Below are 18,218 nucleotides of genomic sequence, written 5' to 3' on the forward strand. Positions count from 1 at the left end.
ATGTACTGCGAATATGAACTTGTAGATAATGTCCTCCTTTTTTTATCAGTTCTATAGCCAATTATACAAAATTGAGGCCATAGAATTGGAGCCTTGTCTGGCCTTGAAATGAAGCTGTGGGATAATAAACACAAACACTTAACTTATTCTTCCTCATTCATTTTAGAGGGCAAGTTAACTTATTTAAAATAAATGAATTAACGCCTCTGTTAATATAGCAAGAGAAGAATTTTAAGTAAAGTCATTAGCTTTCACATCTTGTATCCATCGGTGTGACTTCAAGACCTATGCCAATTGAAATAATTGAAGAGGGTCACTTTAGTTTTGTTGCATCCTATCCAAATTCAATTTTTTTAAACACAGAATGCTGTTATGCTTCACAGATCAAGTGGTTATAGAACCAGAGATGCAAGCTGTAAAAATACTGATAGCAGTTGGAAATGAGGGGTTACACAGAATCAATACCTCTGGCACAACTGAAGAGGACCAGAAAGATCCCGCAAAGATATGGAAAGTGCCAGAAGGTCAACTCCGATTAAGAGTAAATTTTAGAATTCACCACCTGGAATTGATATCCTACAGGCAACAGCCACAGGAATCAATAGATCAGTTTGTCAGTAGGTGCCATAGTAAGGACAAAAAATGCGATTTTTCAGAAACTGAGCTGTTGGAGCAACTATATGGAGCTAGTGAGGTGGGGGTGGGGCAAGAGATAACAAAGGAGAAGGTGTAGATTGGACCAGGCCACATAGCTGACCAAAAGGTCACGGAGCAAAGGCAAACAATATGTTAATGGTGTGTTGAAAGACAAAGCATTAGTAGAGATTAGGTGTAAATACACTGAATATTGAACAGCAGCAAGTGCAAACCTGAAGAAAAACAGTGGGTAAGCAAACTGAACAAACTAAGATGAAATGAAATAAATGCAAAAAAAAGAATGTAAAAAAGAATGTAAAAAAAGGAAGAAAAAATAACTAAAAATGAAAGTAAAATGGGGGGCTGTCATGCTCTGAAATTATTGAACTCAATGTTCAGTCCGGCAGGCTGTAGTGTGCTTCCTTTTTTTACATTCTTTTTTACATTTTTTACCATCTTTTTTTTGCATTTATTTCATTTCATCTTAGTTTGTTCAGTTCGCTTACCCATTGTTTTTCTTCAGGTTTGCACTTGCTGCTGTTCAATATTCAGTGTATTAACACCTAATCTCTACTAATGCTTTGTCTTTCAACACACCATTAACATATTGTTTGCCTTTGCTCCGTGACCTTTTGGTCAGCTATGTGGCCTGGTCCAATCTACACCTTCTCCTTTGTTATCTCTTGCCCCACCCCCACCTCACTTGCTTATAATCTGTGACTTTTCTAATATTTGTCAGTTCCGAAGAAGGGTCACTGACCCGAAACGTTAACTCTGCTTCTCTTTCCACAGATGCTGCCAGACCTGCTGAGTGATTCCAGCATTTCTTGTTTTTATTTCAGATTTCCAGCATCCGCAGTATTTTGCTTTTATTATACGGAGCTAGTGATTGTCTCAACACCCATTTAAGCATTTCAGAAAGACCTCTTGGGGAAAAGAAAGGTCAAAGCATTGATGTGCTGCTAGAAGATGGCAGGAAATACAAAACCATTGTAGAAGGACAACAACATCTGCAAGCACTAGGAGCAGCCAATAGTATCAGCATGATAATCAAGTCTCAAAAGGCAAGCAAGCCATGTGGTAAGTGTGGTTTGTCCAACTCACGGTGTATGTGCAAGGCATGTAGTGCAAAAGGACACTGGGTCTGCCTATGCAAGAAATCTGGCTCCAAAGACGCAGCTAGAACTCACAGTAGGACACAAACAAACAGAAGACAGGCACAGCGACAGGGCAGCCGCAGCAAGGAGTTCACCAGAGTCCTGCATAAGCCGATACACGAAGTCTACAGTGAAACAGACCTGAGACAAGAATCAGAGTGGAGTGATTCTCAGCCAGAAGATGAGCAGGCGTTTCACATAGTGAACTTGACACATTGTGTTGAGTCAAACAACTGGAAGCTGTCGCTACTGTTAACATCATGTGCCCAAAGAAAGCTGGCAAACGCACACTCAGGGTTAAGATTGACACCAGGACTAGTGCAAATATCCTACCGGTCCGAATCTTGAAGGATACGTACCAGAGTCATCAGAAATCAATGATACAACCGACAACTGCAAAGTTATCTGCATACAATGGGTCACCCATCCCTTCCAGTGGCACACTAACAATGCAATGCAGCTATGGCAAGTTGGTATGGAAACCACAAATATTTTACCTGTTAGACATGTTAGCAGTGGAAAGACTACCAGCGTGTAAGGACCTCAACATCATCACTATTCACGAGATCACCAAGGTACCCATTAATAGCAGAAGAGACCAAGCATTCCCGCATTGAGTCACAGGTCCTCCAGGATCTCAATAGTTCTGGTTTGGAGAGTATCAGCCGCTTCTCAGAGATGCCACACCCAAGAGAATGATGACCCAAACTCAGATGGTGAAAGTTCTTTGTCAACAGGCAGTATTTCCTTACTCTCCAGCAACTCAGAAGTAGAGATTGACGTTGTCACTACTGAGAAGCAAAAACTGGCAGTGGAGAGCATTGCCAAGGGGAAATCTCCAAGGACCGGAACCCACTCGCAGACTCTGGTCAGCATCAAACGGTGCAGCCTGGAAACCCAGCAACAGCACAACAATGTGGGACCTCACCTCTGCTCTCTAGAGAACCACCAGCATCACAAGAAGCCAGAATGGACAGGTACCTCCACGAGGCCAAGTACCCCTCCCCCAACAAGTCTTCAACCTTGAGCCCCAGGCCTTCAGATGCGGAGGATGAAGAGAGGGGAAGGACACACAATGTCCTGAAGAGGCAGAGGAGGAATGAGTTGAAGCATTGTCTATTGGCTCTTTGAGGTGAGATGTCGGAACTTTCCAAGAATGACAAGGCCTCAAAAGTTGTCAACTTGAGAAAAGCAACAGAGTGTATTGGCAGGCTGAAGGCAGAGTAACAGAAACTGAATGGAGAAAGGGAGAAACTTCAGAAAGAACAGCAACAGATGAAACACAAATACCCTGAGCAAGAGTTGTCAAACCACCAAGACGATATATGGACTTATAAGCCTCTATACTTGTAAATTTCACAATTCCTATCCTTATACCTGTAAAGTTTATAATCTAGATCCCCTATAACTAATTCTGATGTTATCTAATTTTATGTGTTTTTACTTGTAGCATACGGGACTTACCTTTGGAAAGAAAGGGGATGTTGCATGATTGCCTTAAGAGTGATGTCCTTTTAAGATCTCCGTATGCTAATGTGTTAAGCACCAGGATGTAGTCATGTGACTCCAAGCCAGAGTCATTTTGTAACTGTAAGACCTAGAGGAAAGTTTTTTAAATAGTTTGCTCTGTACTGTATATAATAGTTTAGCTGTTAATAAACCTGTTAGAGATCTTCAATGAACTGGACTCCATGCATCTCAGTTAATCTTGCATAAGACAACATAAAGAACTCATTACACCCAGCTGAGGTTATATGACATTATAGCTTTTGAAGGATTTGTTTCCCTTTCTCAGGTATTCAATTTTAGATATTGTTGTTGACTGTTAAATTGCTTATTCCTGTTGTTATCCATGTTTAAACTCCCTATCAAAGAGCTTTCAAAACTAATGTTCTAGAATTCAAGAAATGTTTATGAAGCTATCTGGTGTATACATAAGTAAAGAGGATTAGAATTTAGAGATCAAAATAAAGGAAAGAGATTCCACAGGAACTTTTAAATAGCAATTGGATATGTACTTGAAGAAGAATAATTTGAAGGGTTATTGGGAAAAGGCTGGGTTGTGGGAGTAAACTGGGCAGCCCTTTCAAAGAGCCAGTCTGCTGGGCTGAATAGCCTCCTTCTGTGTTGTTACATTCTATGATTCGAATGCTGCCACATCATTTTTAGACTACCTGGGCCTGATATTCCAATGCTTGCACTGCATTGCTGGAACTGCTGCATGGTAGGACTGCTATTAGCCTTCCAACACTATTGCTAGGCTAGCTTAATTAGCTATTGCTGGGTAGGGCACCAGCAATTGGTGCCTTATGCCAAGGAAGTCCAGAAATTTTGTGGCAGATAGATGGAGGAAAGCATAACTGGGACACAACTTCAGGATTTAAAGCTACACTTCCATGTCAACAAATGTCAGAGAGTGATGGATATCACCTCCATCATAAATTAGGAAAAGGAGGGATATTATTGTGGGTATATGATTAACTAAGAAAGTTAAGAATGGTATCAAATGGTGTACAAATTGTGAAAATTTTAGAAACCAGCAAAGGATGACTTAAAAAAGAGGGAGACATTACAGAATGAGTAAATTAGCAAGTAATATAAAAACAGACAGTAAAAGCTTCTACAAATATATATAATGGAAGAGAGTAGCTAAAGTAAGTGTTGGGCCTTTAGAGAATGAGACTGGGGAATTAGCAATGGGAAACAAGGAAATGGCAGAGACATTGAACAAGTATTCTGTATCTGTCTTCAGGGTATAAGACACAAAAAGCATCCGAAGAATAGCAGAAAATCAAGAGGCAAAATGGAGGGAGGAAGTTAAAACAATCACGAACACAAGAGAAAAAGTACAAGGAAAACTAATGGGACTAAAGGCTGTCAAGTCCCCTGGACCTGATGACCTGCATCCTAGGGTCTTAAAAGAAGTGGCTGCAGAGATAATGGATGCATTGATTATAATCTTCCAAAATTCCCTAGATTCTGGAAAGATCCCAGCGCATTGGAAAACCACAAATGTAACAGTACTATTCAAGAAAGTGGGGTGGGGGCGTGGCAAAAAGCAGGAAGCTATAGGTGAGTTAGCCTAACATCTATCATTGGGAAAATGTTAGAATCCATTATTAGGGAAGCAGCAGCAGGATAATTAGAAAATTATAATGTAATCAAGCAGAGAAAACTTGGCTTTATGAAAGGGAAATCGTGTTTGACGAATTATTAGAGTTCTTTGAGGATGTAACAAGCAGGGTGGATAAAGCAGAACCAGTAGATATAGTTTATTTGGATTTCCAAAAGGCATTCGATAAGGTGCCACATAAAAGGTTATTACACAAGATAACAGCTCATGGTGTTGGGAGTAATATATTAACATGGATAGAGGATTGGCTAACTAACAGGAAATAGAGTTGGGATAAATGGATCATTTTCATGTTGGCAAACTGTAACTAGTGGAGTTCCAGAGGGATTAGTGTGGGGGCCTCAACTATTACAATCTATATTAATGACTTGGACAAAGGGACTGCCTGTATTGTAGCCAAATTTTCTGATGATGCTAAGGTAGGTAGGAAAACAAGTTGTGAGGAGGACACAAAGGGTGGAATTTTATGGGCTGTGCAGGTGATATAATTAGGTGGGAAGTGTTTTTTTTGGATTCCCAACGGTGGGCTATTTTGGAGCAATTAAATTGGCGGTGGGTTTGTCGCATTCCGGGGCTCTTCCAGCGCGGTGGTGGTTTGCAGCTTTGCATTCATTTAAATAACATGAATCTTATTACCCTATGCATAGTTAGAATTCAGTCCTACCTTCCATATTAAGTGAACAGCAACGTTTTTCCCATTCCACTCGGTTCATGATCATTTTACCGAGGTGTGCAGCGGTCAGATTTGTGCAGTTGAATCTTAGGTCTGTGCTGTTCACTCTTTAATTCATCCACAAAACACCAGCACTGGAGTGGATGTTTGCCTCCAGGCCCGACACCAGCAAGGGAGTCTTCTCGGGATGGTAGCAAAGGCATGGGGATGGGGCGAGAGGCTACATGGAGGCGCAAGGCAGGGTACTCAGCAAGGGAAGGGTAGGGTTGATCGGGTGCATGGAGGAACAGGACAAGGTGGAGTGGAGCATCCAGTGTGTTGAATGGTTGATGTTGATGGTGAAGATGCAAGTTGTCGGTTGCGGGGGTGGTGGGTGGATTAGATTAGCACAGTGTGAAGCTATTTGGCAAGGACCTAAAGGGAGGAATGAGTGCTGTCAACATCAGGTAGCTGTGGAGCAAAATGAGGGTACTGGTTAGCAGAGGGAATGGTCATAATCAATGGGGGCAAATGGATTCTGTAGTGGGGGGGGGTAGGTCAAGATTAGCTTCAGATGGAGGGGAATAGAACTCGGCAAAAATGGTCAGTTCGATGTGAGGAGGTTCAACGGTAATAGTCGGCATGCAGGTAGTAATGGGAGTAGGAACAAGGGGGAGGGATAGCATAAATACATTGATGATTACACTATGAAAGGTAATGGAGGGAAGAGTAACGGTAACATTGGGTGGGTCAAGGGTGATGGGCTCAAGCTAGAAGGTTGCAGGAGGAGGTTGGAAGGTGGGGAGACTTGTGCTGAATTCCACACGCACCATCATCTTCAACGATAATGGAAACCATATGGACATTTAAGGATTGCAAAGAGAGTGGAATGATACAAATGATAGTGGATGTATCTTCTATATAGCTGCAATTTGAAGTCAGACATAAGGGAGCTGTTCATTGCCTTGATGTTTCAGCTTACTGGCAACATAAGGCTGAATCATCAAGCTCTATTTATTTATTGTTCAGAAAAGTCGCAGAGATATGGGTCTCATACACCCAATTTGCCTAGAACCACGGGAAGAAGAGCAAACAGAGAGACTAAGGAAGGTTTTTCTCCCTCAACTCATGATGCCCGAGTGTCAGCAACGGGCAGAACAGGAAGGTGAGGATTCTCCGAATGATAACATCCAGGAATGGCCTTATTGAAGACAGGCACTGGCACGTCATCACGTCCTCAGGACAAGGACAAATTACCTGCAAAGGTCAGAGAGGCAATGCCAGAGATGCCTAAGGATATGACATGAAATGGTCACAGCAATTTTAGGATCCTGCGGCATGACCTGCAGCCACTTGGCTTTGGTGGGAATCCCGCGCCAGTTGCACTTTTCTTCTTGCTAGCGGCTCCTACCAGGGATCCACGGGTGACATGTGGCATCTCGTAGTCTGACCCATAGGTGCAAAGAAGTGACCAAGGCCCTTTTTCAAAATGCCAATGATTTAAGCTACTTACCTGTTGACGAGGACAGCCAGGCAGCAAGGTCCGCGGCCTTCAGCACCATCACTGGCTTCCCTAGAGCACAAGGGGTGATCGACTGTACTCATGTGGCCATTAGAGCTCTCTGGAACCAGCCTTCTGTGTTTGTGAATTGGAAAGGCTTCCACTCTTTAAACGTACAACTGGTTCGCAACCTCAGGAGAAGAATCATGGATGCTTGTGCATGTTTCCCAGGGAGCTGTCATACATTGAGGAACTCACAGCTGCCAGCAGTTTGAGGAATTAGTCAAAGTGGACGACTGGATCCTGGGTGACCAGGGTTACCCACTTTGTACATGATTGATGACACCACTAAGTCATCCCCAAAGTGCTACTGAAGAGAGCTACAATACTTCTCACACATCCACAAGAGCCATTGTTGAACATGCTATTGGCATGCTGAAAATGCGATTCCACTGTCTTGACCAATCTGGAGTGGCTCTTCAGTGTATGCCACAGAGGGAGGTCACGAATAATAGTCATCTGCTGTACATTGCACAACCTTGCAATTAGATGTGGCAACATTCTGCAGGCAGGGAAACGGGAGGAACAACAAGCCTTCTCAGATGAAGAGGACCATGAAGAGGTGAGGAGGAGGAGGACAACAATGCCATCATCGATATGAGGGCCATGGAGAGACATCAGGGAGAATCTAATTTATGCTAGTTTCAGCCAACAATAAGCCACGTCAAGGAGCCTTGGGAGGAGAAACATAACAATTCCCCACAGAAATTCACATATCCCAGAGGTTTTATTCACCGCTGCAATCTTAACAAAGCATTGCTGCACTTTCATGTGACTGGCAGTTGAAATCTTCTATGGGCTACGATGGATGCAAATATACACAACTGCAAGCTGCATTAAGTTATAACTACAGAAATACAAAAGTAAGGCATGACAGCAGTGGAAAAAGTGAATAATCGTCAATAGGAAAACAGCGGTCATTGAAGACTGAAATCACAAATATCGATGAGAAATGGACACTGGACATTTTCTGAGATGCTTTGCAGCATCAATACATTCCTGCCATAGGCTTCCAATGAACATTTTTGTTTTAATGTGAAACCAAGCAAAAGATTTATGAGAGTGGATCAAATGTTAAATTAAATAAAACTGTATTGAAAATGATTTACCAGTTGTGCAACATGTACATCACCCATGCCACCTTGGAACATATAGAACATAGAACATAGCACAGTACAGCACAGTACAGGCCCTTCGGCCCATGATGTTGTGCCGACCCTTTAACCTACCCTAAGATCAAATTACCTACATACCCTTCATTCTAGTATCATCCATGTACCTATCCAAGAGTCACTTAAATGTCCCTAATGTATCTGCTTCTACTACCACCGTTGGCAGCACATTCCACGCACCCACCACTCTCTGTGTAAAGAACCTACCTCTGACATCTCCCCGAAACCTTCCTCCAATCACCTTAAAATTATGCCCCCTGGTGATAGCCCATTCCGCCCTGGGAAAAAGTCTCTGGCTATCCACTCTATCTATGCCTCTCATCATCTTGTACCCCTCTATCAAGTCACCGCTCATCCTTCCTCACTCCAATGAGAAAAGCCCAGCTCCCTCAATCTTTCTTCGTAAGACACACCCTCCAGTCCAGGCAGCATCCTGGTAAATCTCCTCTGCACCCTCTCTAAAGCTTCCACATCCTTCCTATAATGAGGCGACCAGAACTGAACACAATATTCCAAGTGTGGTCTAACCAGGGCTTTATAGAGCTGCAACATAACCTCGTGGCTCTTAAACTCAATCCCCCTGTTAATGAAAGCCAACACCCCATACGCTTTCTTAACAACCCTATCAACTTGGGTGGCACTTTGAGCGATCTATGGACATGGAACCCAAGATCCCTCTGTTCCTCCACACTACCAAGAATCCTGTCTTTAAGCCTGTATTCTGCATTCAAATTCGACCTTCCAAAATGAATCACTTCACACTTTTCCAGGTTGAACTCCATCTGCCACTTCTCAGCCCAGCTCTGCATCCTGTCAATGTCCCGTTGCAACCTACAACAGCCTTCCACATTATCCACAACTCCAGCAATCTTCGTGTCATCGGCAAACTTGCTAACCCAGCCTCCCACTTCCTCATCCAAGTCATTTATAAAAATCACAAAGAGCAGAGGTCCCAGAACAGATCCCTGCGGAACACCACTGGTCACCGAGCTCCATGCTGAATACTTTCCATCTACTACCACCCTCTGTCTTCTATGGGCCAGCCAATTTTGTATCCAGACAGCCAACTTTCCCTGTATCCCATGCCTCCTTACTTTCTGAATGAGCCTACCATGGGGAACCTTATCAAACGCCTTGCTAAAATCCATATATACCACATCCACTGCTCTTCCTTCATCAATGTGTTTTGTCACATTTTCAAATAATTCAATAAGGCTTGTGAGGCATAACCTGCCCCTCACAAAGCCATGCTGACTGTCTCTAATCAAACCATGCTTTTCCAAATAATCATAAATCCTGTCAGAATCCTCTCCAATAATTTGCCCACTACCGACGTAAGACTGACTGGTCTGTAATTCCCAAGATTATCCCTATTCCCTTTCTTGAACAAGGGAATAACATTTGCCACCCTCCAATCATCCGGTACTACTCCAGTGGACAGTGAGGACGCAAAGATATCGCCAAAGGCGCGGCAATCTTTTCCCTCGCTTCCCGTAATATCCTTGGGTATATCCCGTCTGGCCCCCCGGGACTTATCTGTCCTCATTTCATTCAAAATTTCCAGCACATCCTCCCTCTTAACATCAACTTGTTCGAGCATATCAGCCTGTTTCACGCTGTCCTCACAAACGACCAGGTCCCTCTCACTAGTGAATACTGAAGCAAAGTATTCATTTAGGACCTTCCCTACCTCTTCCGACTCCAGGCACAAGTTTCATCCACTATCCCTGATCGGCCCTACCCTCACTCTGACCATCCTCTTGTTCCTCACATAAGTGTAGAACGCCTTGGGATTTTCCTTAATCCTATCCGCCAAGACTTTTTCATGTCCCCTTCTAGCTCTCCTGTCCATTTTTCAGTTCCTTCCTGGCTACCTTGTAACCCTCTAGAGCCCTGTCTGATCCTTGCTTCCTCAACCTTAAGTAAGCTTCCTTCTTCCTCTTGACTAGCTGTTCCACATTTCTTGTCATCCAAGGTTCCTTCACCCTACCATCCCTTCCTTGCCTCATCGGGACAAACCTATCCAGCAGTCGCAGCAAGTGCTCCCTAAACAACCTCCACATTTCTGTCGTGCATTTCCCTGAGAACATCTGTTCCCAATTTATGCTCTCCAGTTCCTGCCTAATAGCATTGTAATTCCCCCTCCCCCAATTAAATATTTTCCCATCCTGTCTGCTCCTGTCCCTCTCCATGACTATAGTAAAGGTCAGGGAGTTGTAATCACTATCACCGAAATGCTCTCCCACCGAGAGATCTGCCACCTGGCCTGGTTCGTTGCCAAGCACCAAGTCCAACATAGCCTCCCCTCTAGTCGGCCTATCTACATATTGAGTCAGGAAACCTTCCTGGACACACCTGACAAAAACTGCTCCATCCAAACTATTTGCACTAAGGAGGTTCCAATCAATATTAGGGAAGTTGAAGTCACCCATGACAACAACCCTGTTACTTCTGCACCTTTCCAAAATCTGCCTCCCAATCTGTTCCTCCGTGTCTCTGTTGCTATTGGGGGGTCTATAGAAAACTCCCAATAAAATGACTGCTCCTTTCCTGTTTCTGACTTCCACCCAGAATGACTCAGTAGACAAACCCTCCTCGACGACCTCCCTTTCTGCAGCTGTGATACTATCCCTGATTAGCAATGCCACTCCCCCACCTCTTTTACCTCCCTCCCTATTCCTTTTGAAACATCTAAACCCCGGAATATCCAACATCCATTCCTGCCCCTGTGATATCCAAGTCTCCGTAATGGCCACAACATCGTAGCTCCAAGTACTGATCCATGCTCTAAGTTCATCACCCTTATTCCTGACACTTCTTGCATTAAAATAGACACACTTCAACCCATCATACTGGCTGCAACTTTGCCCTGTCAACTGTCTAACCTTCCTCACAGACTCTCTGCACTCTGTATCTGCCTGTTCAACAGCTACCCCATCCACTGATCCATAGCTCCGGTTCCCATCCCCCTGCCAAACTAGTTTAAACCCTCCCGAAGAGCTCTAACAAACCTCCCGCCCAGGATATTGGTGCCCCTCCAGTTCAGTTGCAACCCGTCCTTCTTGTACAGGTCCCACCTTCCCCAGAAGGTATCCCAATGATCCACATATCTGAAGCCCTCCCTCCTACACCAGCTCTGTAGCCACGTGTTCAGCTGCACTCGCTCCCTGTTTCTAGCCTCACTAGCACGTGGCACCGGTATCAATCCTGAGATTACTACTCTGCTCGTCCTGCCTTTTAGCTTCCAACCTAACTCCCTATATTCGCTTTTCAGGTCCTCATCCCTTTTCCTAGCTATGTCATTGGTACCGATATGTACCACGACCTCTGGCTGCTCCCCCTCCCCCTTAAGAATCCTGTAGATTCGATCCGAGACATCCCAGACCCTGGCACCCGGGAGGCAACATACCATCCGGGAGTCTCGTTCGCGACCACAGAATCTCCTGTCTGTTCCTCTAACCATTGAATCTCCTATCACTATTGCTCTCCGATTCTCCCCCCTTCCCTTCTGAGCCACAGAGCCAGGCTCAGTGCCAGAGACCTGGCCGCTGTGGCTTTCCCCTGGTAGGTCCCCCCCCCAACCGTATCCAAAACGGTATACTTATTATTGAGGGGAACGGCCACTGGGGATCCCTGCACTGTGCGCCTATTCCCTTTCCCTCCCCTGACGGTCACCCAGCTACCTTTATCCTGTAACTTAGGTGTCACTACTTCCCTATAACTGCTTTCTATCACCCCCTCAGCCTCCTGAATGATCCGAAGTTCATCCAGCTCCAGCTCCAGTTCCCTAACGCGGTCTGTGAGGAGCTGGAGTTGGGTGCACTTCTCACAGGTGAAGTCAGCAGGGACACAAGTGGTGACCCTTACCTCCCACATCCTGCAAGAGGAGCATGCAACTGCCCTAGCTTCCATCCCCTCTGCTCTAAATTGACAACAGAGATTTAAAAAAATAAATAAATATAGGAAAACCTTACCTTACCAAACCTTCCTCACAAGAGTCCTTTTTTTTTGGTTAGAGGAGGAGGATGGGTGGGAGACACTACACGTGTAGTGTTTCGGGTTTAGCCACTGCCGAAATATATAAGTTTACTTACCCAGCAGTCCCCGTGTCCGCCGAATCGCGAGGTAAGTACTTTATACTGAAACTTACCTTCCCAGCTGCCCTCTTGGTGATCAAAACTCTTCCATTTTTCTCTTTTTGCCATTATGTCTAGGTGCTACCCTGACATTAGCAGCTGAGGTGGAGGCAGTCTGCTCAGTGTGCTGCCCTGTTGCTGTGGATGACCGTGGCAGGTGTCCTCTGGAGGAACGGGACCTTGATGGCTCCATCCTACTAGAAGTCTGCAGCAATGGTGCTTGAGTATCCTTTGTGTGCTCGCCTGCTTGTGGTAAGGAAGAAGTCAATGTCTGGCAAGGGGGTGGGGAAGGACATTGGCACGCACTCATCCTCCATCTGTGTTCATGATGGCACCTGCCTGTCTCCGAGGGGAAGGGTCACCTGGAGGGAGGTCCAGATTCCTTGTCCCCCTCTCGCTTAGACTTTGCTGCATGGAGCCCATGGCATCATATACAATGATGGAGTACAGGTCAGATCGCACATGGCTCAAGTCCTCAACCAGGCTCACCACTGAGCTCGCCAGACTCTTGGCTGAGAAAGCCATATGCTCAAATGCCTGGGACTTAACTGATGTCATGGCTTGCATGAACTCCTCCATGGCATGCTCAAGGCCATGCATGACCTCGGGCATCTCCGACTTATGTTCCACATGGCTTTGCTGCACATCCCGCAGACTTCTCATGGCAACAAACAGAGGATCATCATGATTATGGAGCTGAGCAGGGGCCTGGTCCCCAGCTGTCCTCTGATTGTCAGGGGACCCGCCTGACATGTTCCCTCAGCTGCTGGGATGTGTCTGTGTCTTGGTCTTTATCATCAGATTGTGACCCAGATGTTAATCTTAAACCCCCTGCTGACCATGTGGATGTATCTTTGCTGGCGGAGATGGAAGAAGAGGCAGGTGACCGTGCACCCTCTGGGGCATTGTCTTCCTCTCCCTCCCAGAGGAGGAGTCTTGGACCTCGCTGCTTTCTAGGACTCACGTGTGGGCACCAGCAGTGGAGACAGAAATAGAGGCACATTAAGCATAAGCTTCGCTTGAGTTCAGACACTTTCAGCGGGTGTGCATGCCTGTCTGCAAGACTGAAGATGACACTTCATCCTTAGGCCTTGAGGATCCTGCCTTGCCATCTGATATGGTCCTACCTCCCACCTCTCAACTAATTGTGCAGCCTTCTCTTCAGCTGGTGTCAATGTAGTATAAGGAGGTAATTAAATAATACTGAAGACAGTGAGAGCAACCCCTCCCACTGTAAGAATGATGATGTAACAGTCACATGGATATGAGCTTGAGGAGAAGAGATAGCATCACAGAGGATGCTAGCTTAGGAGGCTTGTGGAGGGTTTATATAGTAAAAGTAAATAATAGAGTTGCCAGTTGACTTTATCCAGAATGCCCCAGCAACGCTACAAATACAACAACACACAACATGGTGACAATGGTAAAGCAGCAGTAAAACAACAGTAAAACTGTGGTGAACAACAGAGAAATTTAAGAATAAATATTAGGCCAATACAGTAAGAAAGCTACTTATCTGTTGAAGAGGCTGTGAAGAGCTTCGAAGCTGCGGTGAGTCAGAGCACAGAAATACATGCTGCACCACAGAAGCGTGGTGGTCTGCAAGTAAAATCCAGCGATTGGGTGAGTCACAACACCAACGGTCTTGGATTGGCTTAAAAGCCCTTTGAAAAGCTTGAAGTAATTCTTTCAAGGCATTATGCTCTGGAAGTTTAAAAAAAAGGTGATTAAACCCAATCCTCTACTCTGGCTGAATGTGAGGGTGAAAAGCGGGAAACCCCTGAAAAGCATAAGCAACCCTTGAAAACAGCATAGAAATTCAGCGCCACAGACACTGAGTGGCCACCACTTCCCATAGGGCTCAGTTTGTCCTCCATCATGGCACACAGCTCTGTGATCACCTCCCTGCAGAGGCAGAGATTGCGGGGACACTGCTGTTCAGACAATTGCAGGGAGTTGAGCCTCTGGTAGTAGGCCCTCTCTGGTGGGTAACCTCTTCTGCACGCAAAAGGCTGGTTGTGTGCCCCTCTGTACCCTCCTCCTGTATTCCTCCTCTGAGGTTGAAGCTCCTGTTGGCCCTCAGGTTGTTGCTGCTCTCTCCCTCTGTGATGCTCCTCCTCACTGGAGGTCTCAAAGCCCAAGTGAATGAGGCCCATGGCAGATAGCTCCACTCAGTTTCCAGGGCCTCGCACCATCCGTCTGTCCCCCCGCCCCCTCCACTCTATTCACACTACTGCCACTTCTGAGATAGGACTCAAGCTGTATGCCCCCACCATGCTGGCACATATGTCCCTGCTCCTGACTGTTCATGCTGTTCCACCCTCCCTGCCAAATCATGCTAGCATTCCCAATGGCTGCTGTCTGCAGCTATCACTGACCTCTGCTAATCAACCTGTCGAGGCTTTGAACTCCTGTAGTTCCTGTGCACTCTTTGTAAAAGTTAGAAATCCTTGATAAAATCGCAGTTAATTTCCTGTTTACCAGGCTTAATTACCTTACCACCACGTTTAAGCGTGAGGTCCTCCCGCTATGTTGGTTGCCCTTCGGGATATCTGGTTGCGACATAAAGACATCAGGCTTCCCTCGCGATGCCTGTCGCCACAATATTCTGACTCCGCCTGCCTTCCAGCCCATCACCGTAGGGCTGGTAAAGGGCACAAATTTAAGATGATCACAAAAAGAATTTAAAAGAAGTTAGATAAACTCTACATAGAAGATGGTTAGAATGTGAGATTCTTTTCCATGTGCTGGTGTTGAAACAGATTTATGTGAAAGGTAATTAGCTGCATTAAAGAGAATATTAAAGGTTATGAGAAGTGTGCAGGATTAGATTAAGTAGCTCTTGTGGACAAAAACACAGACACCTGTTTATGTGCTGTAATAATTTTATGATATGAAAAGACAACAAAAATTGATTTAAGCAACCTTTCAACAATTTTCCACATTTCTTCAATGGAGAGAAAAAAGTTACACTTCCTTTGGCTTTGCTGTTCCATGTTTTATTTCACAGCGCATGCACATTCCTTACAGTTCGTTGTCAGAACTGAATTGCAATTGAAATGATCAAAGTATAACCCAGTGCCATACTGTGCAGTCCTCTCCACAGTTCTTGCTGTAAACTACAGTGAACCACAATCCATTCTGTCCAACCTTTTTAACATAACTGCAATATCTGTGCATAAGTCATAATATAAAAGCCTCGTTAAGTATTCATTGCAAGAGTTTCTCTGGTTCCGTTCATCACAGTAAATGAATGTGCTCCATATAGTAAATGTCTCAACAAACGAATTTAGGTGAAAATGTTCATATTTTATTATAAGGGTAAAACTAGTTTGTAAATATCATTAAAACAAGATGCTTTCTACCCCATATTGGAGATTCATCAGGCATCTCCAAACAAAAAGAAAATTCACACGAAGAGACTCTTATAACTGTACAGTTGTGCATAAACGATTTTCTTCATATTCTTTCATGGGATGCGAGCGTCGCTGGCAAAGCTAGCACTTGTCCATTCCTAGTTGCCCTTGAGAAGGTATTTTACATTTACTTGCTAAACCATTACCCACCACAAGAGGGAGATAGAAAACCTGTGTGTCTGAGCATATACATATTTATAATACTTCTGTACTGAACATCATTTTTGCTTTCCACATCTGAAGATGGTAACTCTTAGATGGGTAACAGAACCAGTGGTCCTTCTTGCTCTCCTGTGCCTTTTGCAATGGCCAATATTAATGCATGAGCCTCTACCACAATGCTAATAATGATTCCATTGCTTGGACCATTCACCCATTTGCTTTTCTGCGGCTCAGCTAAGGTGTAAAAAGACATCACAACCTGCTATACATTTCATGACTTTGAAATGCAAACAGAAGCAAGTATACAGCAAGATTTCCTAACTCTTCTTAGTAACTGGACAAATGTTCTCCCCGTAGCTGCTTCCGGACAGTTTTTCCTTCACTGTTCTGTCAAGTTTTTCAGTTGCTAGTTAAGTATTCTTCCACCGGAAGTGGAACTGGTTAAAATTTCAATCCCCAGGCAATTTCACTGCTAGCCAGGTTCCCCATACATAATTTCTTTGTGTAGGGAGCCTATTGGATTGAGGAGAAGGAGCAGACTTGACAAACTCCCACCATGGACAGGTTATTGTGTATTAATTGTGGAGTATTAATCCGCAGTATTTTGCTTTTATAATGACAATAATGATTATCCTCCACCAAGTATCTCTAGTGCTCCCACTCAAACCAACATCAATCTTACCCATTCACTGCCCACCTCTCTGTCCCATGCACAAGCTCAGACTGTCACCTGGAGACATCAATAATTGGGATTAGAATAGTTCTTCTGAGTAAGTCACAGAGTAGAGGAAGCTGGAAGTGTGGGGAATAGATGAGGACCTGCTCATTCCCCAACAGTGACTGTGAAAACATCTCCTTTGACTGAGGAAACTGTAGTTCTCATGGGTCTTACTATGAAAATAAGGATGTTCAAGAAATACCAAACCGACATGTGCAACAGGTGAAAAGGTCATGGGAGAGTCCACTGTCCTCGGCATTTATGAACCAAATGAACCAACCACATAAATGCCTTGGCAGGTCAGAGGCTGGATATTCTGCTGTGAATGGCTCACCTCCTGACTCCTCAAGTCCTTACCATCCCCTACAAGGCAGAAATCAGGAATGCGATCTTCACTTGCCTGGTTGGGTACAGATACAACAGCATTCAAGATGCTCGACACTATCCAGGACAAAGCAGTTCACTTGACCACTAGCTTAAACATCCAGTCTCTCCACCAATGGCATTGTGCGCTAGGTACAGGATGCAATGCAGCAAATCCCAAAGATTTCTTTGATAGCACTTCCTAAACCCATGACCTCCACCAACTAGAAGGATAAGGCAGCAGGTGCATGAGAACACCATCACTTCCAAGTTCCCCTCCAAGTCATATTTCAGCCTAACCTGGACACACATCGCTGTTCCTTCATTATTACTGAGTTGAAATCCTGGAACCTCCCGACCTAACAACCTTCACAGATTTCAGCAGTTCAAGAAGAAGGCTCATAACCACCACTTCAATTGCAAATAGTAATGGGCAGCAATGTCCACATCCCAACAATGAATATAAGAAAAAAAATGCCCCACACCTTCCACTTGTATAGGAAATTTTATCAGAATCAAAACTGGGTGTAAACCCAACAGAAATGGATCTAGTCCAAAAATCCATCCCTGAAATTTTGCTGTGTGCTCTTTACACCAAAATAGCATGGATTTGCTGGGCCGTTGTGCATTTGCCCAAATTATTCTATTAGATCAATTATAAAACTAAGAGGAAAAGATTTTTTCTTCATCTCATAAATTGAACTAGGACCATAGATCCATAGAAAAATTACAGCACAGAAGGAGGCTATTCAGCCTGTCCTGTCCCTGCCGGCCAAAAAAAAGTAGCCGCCCAATCTAATCCCACTTTCCAGCACCTGATCCATAGCCTTGCTGGTTACAGCACATCAGGTACATGTCCAGGTACCTTTTCAAAGAATTGAGGGTTTCTGCCTCCACCACCACTCCTGGCAGTGAATTCCAAACACCCACCACCCTTTAGGTGAAAAGGTTTTTCCTCATGTCCCCTCTTATTCTTCTACTAATCACCTTAAATCTGTGACTGCCGGTAATTGACCTCTCCACTAGGGGAAACAGGTCCTTCCTGTCTACTCTATCTAGGCCCCACATAATTTTGTAGACCTCTATTAAGTCATCCCCTCAGCCTCTCTGTT

The 18,218-nt window shown here is 44.5% G+C and overlaps 1 protein-coding gene across 2 annotated transcripts in view; it reads left to right on the plus strand.

The window, feature by feature from the left end:
• Positions 1-3,424, plus strand: part of LOC137383054 (uncharacterized) — a 33,589-nt gene extending 30,165 nt beyond the window's left edge. Inside the window, exon 2 of one of the 2 annotated variants that reach the window (XR_010977348.1) lies at positions 1,429-3,424. Coding sequence is in view for 1 of the 2 variants with exons in the window: in XM_068055649.1 (XP_067911750.1) it covers positions 1,479-2,141 (663 nt within the window). In the remaining variant the exon portion in view is untranslated. The remainder of the gene's footprint in view (positions 1-1,428) is intronic. The other variant, XM_068055649.1, reaches the window with a different exon arrangement.
• Positions 3,425-18,218: the final 14,794 nt, after the last annotated feature.

Source organism: Heterodontus francisci, chromosome 1, assembly GCF_036365525.1.
Source record: "Heterodontus francisci isolate sHetFra1 chromosome 1, sHetFra1.hap1, whole genome shotgun sequence".
Taxonomy (NCBI): Eukaryota; Metazoa; Chordata; class Chondrichthyes; order Heterodontiformes; family Heterodontidae; genus Heterodontus; species Heterodontus francisci.